This window comes from Archocentrus centrarchus, chromosome 11, assembly GCF_007364275.1.
Source record: "Archocentrus centrarchus isolate MPI-CPG fArcCen1 chromosome 11, fArcCen1, whole genome shotgun sequence".
Taxonomy (NCBI): domain Eukaryota; kingdom Metazoa; phylum Chordata; class Actinopteri; order Cichliformes; family Cichlidae; genus Archocentrus; species Archocentrus centrarchus.
In genome coordinates, this window is record NC_044356.1 from 1,462,688 (window position 1) to 1,475,455 (window position 12,768).

The window sequence follows — 12,768 nt, forward strand, 5'->3', positions numbered from 1 at the left end:
CCATGCATAAACTGAATCCTTGGACCCAGAAGGATATCTGGATTATGCTGTGATATTTTCTTGAGAACATCAAGAAAATATCCCATGTACTGTTGTTCCAATTTGATATCTTTCTATGAAGACATGAACTTATTACAAGAGTAAAAAATCCTTCCAAAAAAATCCTGGATCCAAAATCAGATCGACTTCAAAGGTTAATCACTTCTAATTTGGGCCAAGAACCACCGCTGTAAAAAGTTTCATGCAACTTTATGACTGATACAGTTAATAAATAGACAAACAAACCAACCCCGTGACCTGGGTGGAGGTAATGATATTTTTTCTTGGACGAGGGAAAACTGTGAAATCACCTAAGAAACTGAAAAACTTTTGCCTTCGAATCACTCCATTACACGAGTAACTCTTTACTGCCTCAGTCTTAGTGTTCAGTCTCCAGCTGCTCCCACACATTTTCACAAAAGAAAGTGCCAAAAAACAGGCACCACACCACAAAGGGGCCAAGTTGGAACCACTGACAATAGTGACCATAGGAGGGGTAACTGCAAGAAACTCACCAACGATTGACAGATTCTGTCCAACATGAATTTATTCCAACAGAACTGATCCCAACCTTTACCACTAACACAGCGCAATAATCGGGTCTCAAACCTGTGGAAATGTTTGCTCATTCTCACAGACACGAGGTGGTGGTCTCACCTGCTGCCAAGTCATGAAACTGAACTTTCTCAACTTGAAAATGAGGGAAATGAATGCTGCGGGAACGATCACACGTGCGGGATTAATGCTGCTGTTAAGACAATAGTTGTACCCTCAGCAGGACGACCGTTTTCGCCACTTTGAGGCATCGCTGCTGAAAGACAAGTAGAAGAATATGCTCTGATTCTCTTTGTTATGATGCAGAATTAATGACTGCAAGCTGCTCAGCCTGGAGGCAGCAAAGCCAACCTAAACCAGAACCTTTCCCACCACCAGGTTTCACAGTTCTCCTAAAAGCTGTTTTTGGTGCACACCAAACATGCCCACTGTTACTGAGGCCAAAGCAGCCACCTGTTCTGGTTTAAAAACAATCATGGGCTGGCCTGTAAAAATATGCTGAAAATCAACAATTTCTTTGTTATGTTTTCATATTTCATTATTGCTCATGGAGTTGTTTGTAGTTAAATCACATTAGTAAATACCCTGCTGCCTCAGCTATACTTGTCTGTTTTTCTCCTTTTTTAGGGGAAAACTAAATAAGATAAAGTAGTATCTGGTCATTTGGAGTCAACTGCATTTCCAGAATTTCATAAATGGATGGGGGCACAGGAGGACCAGGAACCTGTGCAGGTGGCCCATGAGAAAAAAACAGATACCAAACTAAAACACTTTCAAATCAGTTAAAAATCACTGATTTTGATTTATTTTAATTGTGAGCACACCTGCCTCCAAAAATATGCATTAGGAGACATGGCTGCCCATAACAATAGGGGCATTTATAATTTACAATGATGCATTGAGGAGGACAGCGCTGTTTTTTTTCCAAGGAAAAGGGATTTTGGCCACTTTGCTCGCCGTCTTTTTGACCTATGCTTCCACTGATATGACAATTTAGACACATCTCTGTTTAAAGAGATGTGCTCTGAAATTATGCTTCCTTGCCAAACATCACTCCAGACGTCATGCATCATCCACACCTACACAGCAGCATGCTTTCAGTTTTCATTTCTTCCTACTGCAAAAAGATGTGCACAGTACAGGATCTGCAGCCTGATGTTTTTATGCATTTAGCTAGAACTGCAAACAATAATGAAACTTGGAAACAAAAAACATGGACCCTCATCAGGCTGAGACTAATCTGTTTCGCTCTCCCTGCTGACGATCTGTTCTCGATGCTGCTGCTCTTGTTGTTGTGACACCCTGTTGTATATGTGATGTTTATCTCGTGTTTATCTGTCGGTCTGGTGAACGGCTGCTGATGAATGTCGTCTCTCACTCTCTTCCTGCCTCTCTCATTCTCTGTGTCACAGCTGTGGGTCCATGGTGATGTCATCCCTTTGGCAGTTGCCATGTTTTTGAGAGTGTTTACATGTTTCTGTAGCAACAAGCATCCCACATCTGCATCTTTTTCTCTGGACCTCCAGGAGTTCACTTCATCCACCACTCCTCAGTTAGACTACGCTGCTGGTTCTGCTTGTTGTCTTCTTTTCTGTGCTTCTCTTACTTTAAAGCTGAAGCTGACAGCCATGAGAGAAACAAAAAACCTTCAGTCCACAATGACTAATTTCGATCCTCTGAGACTCAAGAGTCTGAAAATTAAAGCCAAATTCTCATAGAGTGACTACTGCAGCACGTCATCCAAACCTTTTGTTTGTCTTTCCAAAATGACACATCTGAACATTTTCTGATTGGCTTCCTAAACCAAGAATGACTTAATGGATCTGACCATTACAAAAAAGATTCTTTTAATTATTTCTGGGAGCTTCGCATGCTATTTTCAAACAGTTAGATATCAGGAGGAAATTCTTTCTGACTTTTAATTCCCAAAAACCTGACATAAAGAGAAAAGGCTAACATGCTAAAATGATCTTAAATATGGATAATTAGCTCCCTGACTGATCCACATAAAATATCAGTTTTTATTTATTTACTTTTATTTTATTTTTTAAAAATATCTTAACTGACCAAATTATGAGTGAGGCAAACATTACAGCTGTAAACCATGTCATGTGGTAATGTGGTCAGCACCTTAAAACAGATTTAACCTCCCATGCTGTGGAGCAATATTTATGAGAAGTTTGTTTGTAGATAATTAAACCAGCTGATTTGGTTTACAAGCTGTATCCATACACTTTCATGATCCCTGTTTGCACAGCTGCTACTCTGGTGTATGTCAGCTATGCATCTCATAGGCTGTGTGAGGCAGCATAAAGTCAGGGTATGAAGTGGCAGCCCCATCCATCAAAGCAGTGACAGTTATATATCCTACGGTGATCATATGACACAAAAGGCATTTTTTAAGACTTTTTTTTAGGCTTTGTTAAGTTTTCTATGTATGGTGCAGTGCTAATGATGATAGGTCTGGTTAGCAAGCCACATTGGCACAGACAGAGATAGGTCAGATAAATCCTCAGGTAACAGCCCCAGATGACTTTTAAATGATAGTTCAGTTCTTTTCGGCAGATCAGAAAGCTGACTAACTGGTCAGTTTTAAATGTGAAGTTTGGTTTGTTTAAGGTTAAGGCTTTAGGGTAATTATGGAGTTCCACAGGGTTCTGTGCTACGACCAATTCTATTTACATTATAGATGCTTCCCTTAGACAGTATTATTAGACAGCATTGCATACATTTTCATTGCCATGCAGGTGATCCAGCTTTATCCACCCATGAAGCCAGATAACACACATTAATTGATGCTGAAAAGCTAATTCATGCATTTATTACTTCTAGGGTGGACTATTGTAATTCATTATTATCAGGCTGTCCTAAAAGCTCCCTGAAAAGCCTTCAGCTGATCCAAAATGCTGCAGCTAGAGTACTGACAGGGACTAGAAAGAGAGAGCAGATTTCTCCCATATCAGCTTCTCTTCATTGGCTCCCTGTTAAATCTAGAATAGCATTTTAAATCCTTCTCCTCACCTACAAGGTCTTGAATAATCAGGCCCCATCTTATCTCAAAGACCTCATAGTATCATATCACCCCAACAGAGCACTTCACTCTCAGACTGCTGGCTTACTTGTGGTTCCTAGGATACTTAAGAGTAGAATGGGAGGCAGAGCCTTCAGCTTTCAGGCCCCTCTTCTGTGGAACCGGCTCCCAGTTTAGATTCAGGAAACAGACACCACTATGTTTATACTCCACTCTGCATTTAATCATGAGTTATTATTAACTCTGACTCCCTTCCACAGTGTGTCTTTGGTCTTGTCTCTCAACCGGTCTCAGCAGATGACCCCCCTCCCTGAGCCTGGTTCTGCTGGAGGTTTCTTCCTTGTTAAAAGGGAGTTTTTCCTTCCCACTGTCACCAAGTGCTGCTCATTGGTGGTTGTTTTGAGATCAGGTTTTCTCTGTAATTGTTGCATGGTTTTTACATTACAATATTAAGTGCCTTGAAGCGACTGTTTGTTGTGATTTGGTGCTAAATAAATACAACTTTGAAACTGAATTTAATTGTTTCATCTGAAGTATGAATAAATTATACCACCTGGGGGATAAAAGGGGAAAGAATTTTGAGGTATATGGTGTCATCTCATGGAGGACACCCTCCCTATGACTCTAAGCATTTCACAAACTCCATAAATATATTTCTGAACTCAGAACTGAAAAAGCCTTTTGGATGAGGTGCAATGTTTTTCAAGAAACTTAAAGTAGTCCAGTTGCCTTTTCAAGCTCCAGAGAACACCACAAAATGACCAGTTATAAATTTGGGGACTCGATATGTGAAATGTACCTGAAGCAGCATGCTATTTATATGCAACTGCACACATCTATATTTGTGTTTCCTTTGAGTAGGTTTATGTTTTAAAGTGACACAAAGAAGACATATTATTTCATGTGCAGTACTGGTAGGTTATAGTAGATTACCAGATGATTTACATCAACAGAACTAGTTTGAACTGCAGATGTTTTTCTTTTAATGTTTGAATTCATGCTGAAATCTCAGAATCCACTTGGACTTGTACTGAGATGATTTTTTTAGAAAGGTCTCAAACTTTTAATAAATAAATAAATCAAACTAAAACAATCTAATGAATCTTTTTCATAAAATGCTGAACCTTTCCTTTAACTTGCACTTGGCCCTGATGTGGTTCTCTTCTTTTCTTTTCTTTTCTGTTCCATCCCTATCTTTATTTTGTTTCTGTGTTTTGACTCCATCAAGAATCCATCACCCTCTCTGTGGGTTCGTAAAGACGAACACATGTCGATCTGAAGTTCAGCTCCAGTTTTATTCCCTCTTCATCCAAGTCTCCATCACTTCCTCCGCCTCTGTCTCTTAACCTCACTCCATCCATCCTGTCTTTTGTCTCTCTGGTGTTGTTAGCCTGGTCCAAACAAAGCCATTACTAAGTCTTAATCCCTCGATGATGTCAGAGCGGGGAGAAAAATTACAGTATGAGGCGATCACTGTAACTGTGTGTGTGGGAAAACATGTCTGAGAGGAAGCCAGGACATGTGCTGTGTGGTGGTAAGCTGACCAGTGTGTGTGTGTGTGCGCGTGTTTGCCGTAATATAAAGCAGAAATTTCATGTCAGTGACAGTTTTGACTTAAATGATTTAAAAAGTGAATTTGAAAAGTGTTTTCTTTTTAGTGGAGCCCCTCTCTCCTTTTTTCTGTCTCTACTAAACTCAAAAATACCAACGCAATTAGTAAGTTTCCACTTCTGTAAGGCCTCCTGCAGCAGATTGGTCACACATGTTTGTGAACAGACTGATGAACATGTGAAGCTGAGGTTACAAAGCGTCTGATTAGTTTGATGATTAAAAGCCCAATTTTGTTTTAAACAGGCTTTAAAAGTTCCTGTTTTTTTTTTCAAACAAAATGATATTACACAGGAAAACCTATTAAAATCAGACGCCTATGATGTTTGCAATGCACACTGTACATCAGCTAGCTAATGATCATTTATAGAAGGTCTTGCCAGATGGTTGGATGGCATCAGAAATCTCCACCACCCACAGTTTCTGAGATAGATTTAGGGACTGCTCATTTCCTGTAAACAGTTTCCATATCATTCTAAACAACCTTGTAATCTGGTGAAATTACGTATTATTCCCCCATCTCAAAGTTTGGTACTAAATAGGGGAAATTGAAATTAAAAAAATGTTACAGCTTTTAATTATGAAATTGTGTATCAGCCAAAATAAGTCACTTTATTTTACAGTTGTAATTGAATTCTTACCTGTTGTTTTTCCATGTAAGGATTACTGTTCTGGGTTTAAACGCCAGTTTCCAAACTAGTTTTCACCAGTGCACTGTTTTATATATATTTCCCCTTTAAATCAAAGAGCAGATTCAGAATATGGGTAGTAACTAACACATTTGCTTATAATTAGTTTTGGACGACGGTTGGATTTTCTTGGAAATATCCAGCAATTTACAGCTAAATACCAACTCATTTTTTCAGAAGGTTTCCAGGAAATTTGCATTGACGTAAACGACCTGGAAAACAAGCATTTCCACATGACCAATTGCAACATTACAAATGTCTTCCATGGCTTAAAACAGGGATCCTCAAATCCAGGCCTCGAGGTCCGGTGTCCTGCAGTTTTTAGATGTGTCCCTGACATGTGAAAAAGAAAGTTTTTCACAAGACTGCAGAAAGTCTGTGGAAACTAAGTACACCTTATGATACAGTTTGTAGAACCTCCTTTAGAAGCAATGAAGTAATCATTTCCTGTTCGACTTTATCAGTCTCTCACATCGTTGTGGAGGAGTTTTGGCCCCACTTTTCTTCACGGCGTTGCTTCAGTTCATTGAGGTTTGCAGTATTCATTTATGCACATCTCTCTGAAGGTCCCACCACAGCAGTCAGTCAGGCTGCGGTCTGGAATCGGATGGGGCCGTTGCAGCATCTTAATTCTTTTCTTTTTTAGCCGTTTTGTTGGAGATTTGCTGCTGTGCTTGGGATTACTGTCCTGTTGGTAACCCAGTTTTGGTCCTTTAGCTGTGGGACAGATGGCCTAACATGTGACTCTAGAATATTTTGGTATACAGAGGAGTTCATGGTCCACTCAGTGACTGCAAGGAGCCCAAATCCTCAGCACCACTGTGTTGACCGTTAGTCTGGGGTGTTTGTGCTGATCTGCTGAGTTTGGTTTCCTCCAAACATGCTGCTCTGCATTATGGACAAACATCTCCACTTTGGTCTCATCTGTCCAAAGGACATTGTTCGACGAGTCTTGTGGATTGTTCAGATGCAGCTTTGCAAACCTAAGCCACGCTGCCATGTTCTTTTAGAGAGAAGAGGCTTTCTCCTGAAACCCTTCCAAACCAGCCACATTTGTTCAGTCTTTTTCTAATTGTAAGGTCACTTAGCACTACTTGACAGGTATCTGTTTTTGAGATGCTTACCCTCTCATCCATATACAATAATTTCTGGCTTCAAATGCACATAGATGGTCAAAGCATTAATGTGAAGCTTTAAACTGTTTATACCTCCGTTTCTAAAATGTAATTCACTCCATTTTTTTTTTTAAACTCCTGAGATTAGTTTAAACAAATTAGTCTGAAACAAATTAGCAGACTGAAACACCTTTAAATCATTTGCACATTTGGCTGTTATAAATGAGCGAATGATGAACAACTTTATCACCAACAGCCACCCAAGATGAAAGGCTTAAAGTGACGCTACTGCTCCCCCTGCAGATGGTTATATACAGATCAGAGTCGCAGACCTTGTCCTGCTGGTGTAACTCTCAGAAATTTTGTTGCTACGTTGTACTTTATTTTTGTCAAACACATTCAGTGCAGCACATGATGATATGATACTGTTTGTGTCTCTAACACTGTCACTAACGACACACCCGCTCTGCCGGCTCAGTGTTTTAAGCTTCCTGTGAGGGAAGCAAATAAAATCGTTCAAATGTGGCTTGAGGAAAATCATCCAGGAAATGCAACACATGATTAAGGAGGAAGATGAAGTGTTAGTGTCTTCCACATGGGCTCTGACTGTTGAGTACATCTGCCTGAGGTGAAACAAGTCTGATATGGGCTTTAAACAAAAAGCCAAAATTAATTTGATTGAGGGAAAGCAGACAAAATGAAAAGGGAACTCCCATCAGCCAGACATCCTCCTGCAGCTACTCTGCTCTGTGTTAACATGCAGCAAACATCACACTTAAATCTCAAACTTCTACACATGATTGAAAAATAAAGTTTCCCCGTAAGAATACAGGGAAACTTTATTTTTCAGAATTTTAGTCAAAATTCTTTTTCACAGAAGAGCCAGATCTGTTGTTTCTAAATTCAATTCAATTCAATTTATTTATATAGCACCAAACCACAACAAACAGTTGCCTCAAGGTGCTTTATACTGTAAGGTAATGACCCCACAATAATTGCACAGAAAACCCAACAGTCAAAGCATGACCAAGCATTTGGTGACAGTGGGAAGGAAAAACTCCCTTTTAACAGGAAGAAACCTCCAGCAGAACCAGGCTCAGGGAGGGGCAGTCATCTGCTGTGACCGGTTGGACTGAGGGGAGAGAGACAGAGATTAATAATAACTAATGATTAAATACAGAGTGGGGTATAAACAGAATGAAAAGAGGTGAATGAAAAGTAAGTGCATCATAGGAACTCCCCAGCAGCCTAGGCATATAGCAGCATAACTAAGGGGTGGTTCAGGGTCACCTGATCCAGCCCTAACTATAAGCTTGATCATAAAGGAAAGTTTTAAGCCTAATCTTAAAAATAGAGAGGGTGTCTGTCTCCTGAATCCAAGCTGGGAGCTGGTTCCACAGAAGAGGGTCCTGAAAGCTGAAGGCTCTGCCTCCCATTCTACTCTTAAGTATCCTAGGAACCACAAGTAAGCCAGCAATCTGAGAGCGAAGTGCTCTGTTGGGGTGATATGGTACTATGAGGTCTTTGAGATAAGATGGGGCCTGATTATTCAAGACCTTGTAGGTGAGGAGAAGGATTTTAAATTCTATTCTAGATTTAACAGGGAGCCAATGAAGAGAAGCCAATATGGGAGAAATCTGCTCTCTCTTTCTAGTCCCTGTCAGTACTCTAGCTGCAGCATTTTGGATCAGCTGAAGGCTTTTCAGTGAGCTTTTAGGACAGCCTGATAATAATGAATTACAATAGTCCAGCCTAGAAGAAATAAATGCATGAATGAGCTTTTCAGCATCACTCTGAGAAAGGATGTTTCTAATTTCAGAAATATTGCGCAAATGCAAAAAAGCGGTCCTACATATTTGTTTAATATGTGCATTGAAGGACATATCCTGGTCAAAAATGACTCCAAGATTTCTCACAGTGTTACTGGAGGCCAAAGTAATGCCATCCAGAGTAAGTATCTGGTTCATCACCATGTTTCCAAGATTTGTAGGAGCCAAGTATAAGAATTTCAGTTTTCTCTAAATTTAGAAGCAGGAAATTAGAGCTCATCCAGGCCTTAATGTCTTTAAGACATTCCTGCAGTTTAACTAATTGACGTGTGTTATCTGGCTTCATGGACGGATAAAGCTGAGTATCATCTGTATGGCATTGAAAATGTATGCAATGCTTTCTAATAATACTGCCTAAGGGAAGCATATATAATGTAAATAGAATTGGTCCTAGCACAGAACCCTGTGGAACTCCATAATTAACCTTACTGTCTGAAGAAGACTCCCCATTTACATGAACAAATTGGAGTCTATTAGATAAATGGATGGATGGAAAATCTTTGCCTTCCTGACATGGCTGTCTGGATTCTATTTTGATGCATTCAAACTCATCTGGATAGTTGGCATTGGGCTAAGCAGGCACCCCATATGCTGCACAGCCATTGCAGAAGTCTGGATTCAGTTCTGCCCTGGGCCATTTGCTATGTGTCTTACCTACCTTTCTTCTCTACTCTGAAATTGTCCTGCCAAAATAAAGGCCACCACACACATGCTAAAAAAAAAAGAAAAAAAAAAGACGTGGATCTTTTTTTTTTCTTTTTTTTTTACTAAATTACTTTTAAGATGATTCATCATAACTCTGTAATGTGTGATGCTTAAAAAGAAAGTGCAGATGTTTCATTGCTTTGATCTGAAAACAGACCTCTTTCTGCTGTGTCCCATTTCAGTTCAATTCAGTTTAACACTGCACCAATTCACAACTGATTGTTGCAATGAGACAACCCACTGTGAGTTAGCAGCACTTGGAGACAGTGGGAAGGAAGAACTACCTTTTAACAGAGAGAGAGACCTCCAACAGAATCAGGCACAGGGAGGGACAGGCATCTGCTGCACCTGGGAAGTGCACCTGCAACCCCTCAAAAATGAAATGACTTCTTGAGGTGACACATGCTTATTTTTGATTATAATAGCACTCATCTGCCTCTCTGCAGTGCCCCCTGGTGTGTAGACACCAGCATATACAGCTGTTTTTTGATTCATGAGTAACTGGAAAACATGTCACGTGCAAAAAAAAAGTCTCTATCATTCAAAGAAATGTTAGCAACTTACCTGCTTCAAACATGTATCATTAGTTGGTTGGTGGCACTGCTGTTGTTAGTAGTGTTTTTAATTATAAAACTTCACAAAACTTCATGGACATAAATTAAGTAATGTTTATATATTTAATGATAAAGCTGTCAGTTAAGCCATTTCACTGGGTAACTACAGCTTACCAAGCATTTTCTGCATCTTTAAATCTTTAAAGAGCACACTAATGTAATTGATATGTTCATGATTAAAAGTTATTTTTTTGTAAGTATTTTTCCTATTTACTGATGATGATAGTATACGTAAAGAAAGTCTGCACTGGGTTATAAACAGCAAGTGGTTACTGTGTCAGGTGGATGTGGGATCACCAGAGCCAAGAAAGTGCTAAACTGTCCTAAACTGTGAAGGGCAGGATCCTTAGACTGCCTGCCAAATTCATGTCCCCACCACTTTCCAAATCAAATCCACACCCTTGGCCAATAACCATGGCTATGTGACGTTTACTAAACATTTGAAAACTAGTTGGAAAAAGACAAAAGCAGCCGCTGCAGAACACAACTTCTCTCCACCTAAATCTACTCACACCTTCCTGCTGAAGCCTTCACAGCTACTTTCAGCTGCTCCCTTGTCTCAAGGGGTCACCACACAGCAGGTCGCTCTGCGCATTTGATTTGGAGCTTTTCCAGCAGCTACCCTTTCTGACACACACCCAAAGGGGATTTGTTTCTCTAGGTGGAATTGAACTAGTAACCTTTCACTTGCCAAGTGAATGCATAAACCTTTACTGTATGGAACTGATGCTGAAAGCTATCAAAAATGTTTCAAGAGCCTTGATAGACAGACAGCCTTTAGATAAAAGCACCAGCAGCTGACCCCCCCCCCAAAAAAAATAAAATAAATAAAAATAAAATTAAACAAACAAAAAAGCAAAAACAGTAAACAAAACAAATAAATGTTGTTACACTTCTCTGTTCTGTTTACTTTTTAAAAATGTGACTTTCTAAATCCATCTGGAGATGCTGAGTTGCACTTCCAGTCACGGAAACATGAAAGAGGCACTTTGCCTTTAAACCAGCTTCGGTGGACAGAATCACTGAAGTTTAACGTCATAAAATCTTGCAGTAATTTACTGTTTATGGAGCCCAGAGATCTCCTCTGGCACTTCAGGTCAGTTTCACAGATCATTTTCACAGGTGTCTGTCATGGAAATGGCAGACTGCTCAGCTTCTCTTTAGCACGTCCTTTAGATTAAATTCCTTCAAAATAAAAGACCAAAATACTACCATCACTTACACTTTGGACATCTTCTAAGATTTTCAGACCAACTTCCTAAACTGTTAAGATTACTTGTGCAATCGCGTAAAACGTAATTAATATAATGTGTGTCAAATGTTTGAAGTTTATTTGAGTCTTTTGAATCTTTTCAGGCTGTGAATTTTGCCCAAAATGATGCACCATAGTTTTATATTTCTGTGTGCAGGCCTCATTGGACACTCTTTCAATTTTTCTGAGGATCTTGTAAAAACAGTCTTTGGACAGCCTGTCCTCCAGGCTGCTTTGTCCTCCCTACATGACCTGGCGAAGGTTTTGACCCCCAGGGTGCTGGATGAGGGGACAGTGAGGACTCTGGCTTTTGACTGTGTACAGATACATCTGCTATCTGAATTATATCTGGAAGTATATGTGCGAGCTCAACTGATTTTTACCAGACTGTCTCAGTGTGGTTCCACAGACTGTGAGAGAAAAACAGCAGCAGCAGGGTTCATTTTTATGCCTGTCAGTAAAACTTTACTTATTTAATTTTAAACTGGGCCTTTTCTGCATTTCCATATTGTATTGCATATACATATTGTATATGCTGTTACAGTGGTGGATGCTTCTATTTAACATGGGCAGCATTTCAAAATATGAGCTCAATGTATGTATGAGTAATCCCACTGAGCTTAAAGTTCAGGCTGCAGACTGAGCTAAACACTTTCTTCTCTGGGGTCTGAATGATGTCACAGAAAGAGGATATATGGTGCAGAGCACCGACTGGCTGCTCAGAGCCAATCAGAAGAAATTTTCCTTAAAAGTGAAAGAAGCTAAAACAGCTTGTTTCAGACAGGATGAATAGAAGAGTTCCACTGAGCCCCAGTATGAAACACACAGGGATTATTTTGAATGGTGATTCACGTAAAACTACTCTAGAGGAATCCAAGAATATAATTACGGAGCAGCAAGTAGCAGAACAAGTCCCCTTTAAGGTTTTGCTTGATGTTTTACTAAAAGTAAGACAATAAAGTTAAGATTTAAAGTACTTTTAAGTACAGTACGTACTGTAAAACTTTGTGTATTTGCAGAATAGTGGTACACATCACAATCTCCACACCACAAGGCATGAATGGGTGCAAAAGTCGCATTTACACAAGAAAGTGTCAATACAAGTGGACTTCATCCACCGTGAAGTGCCACTGAAAAACTGCTCTAAAATCAAACCTGCATTTGATTATCATCTTGTGTACCTGGCTGGTGAAGGTGATGTGGTAGGTCTCATACTGGACGGGAGGCGGAGTCCAAACCACGGCGACAGACGTCTCTGTGATGTTCTGAGTACTCAGCTGGGAAACACCAGACATGACTGAAAAGAAAGAGAGAGACACACAGATCTCTGT

At 39.8% G+C, this 12,768-nt stretch overlaps 1 protein-coding gene across 1 annotated transcript in view; it reads right to left on the minus strand.

Moving 5' to 3' along the window:
- Window positions 1-12,768, minus strand: part of LOC115788168 (tenascin-like) — a 58,706-nt gene that overhangs the window by 20,879 nt on the left and 25,059 nt on the right. Inside the window, exon 7 of the mRNA XM_030741112.1 lies at window positions 12,619-12,734. Coding sequence (XP_030596972.1) covers window positions 12,619-12,734 — 116 coding nt within the window. The remainder of the gene's footprint in view (window positions 1-12,618; window positions 12,735-12,768) is intronic.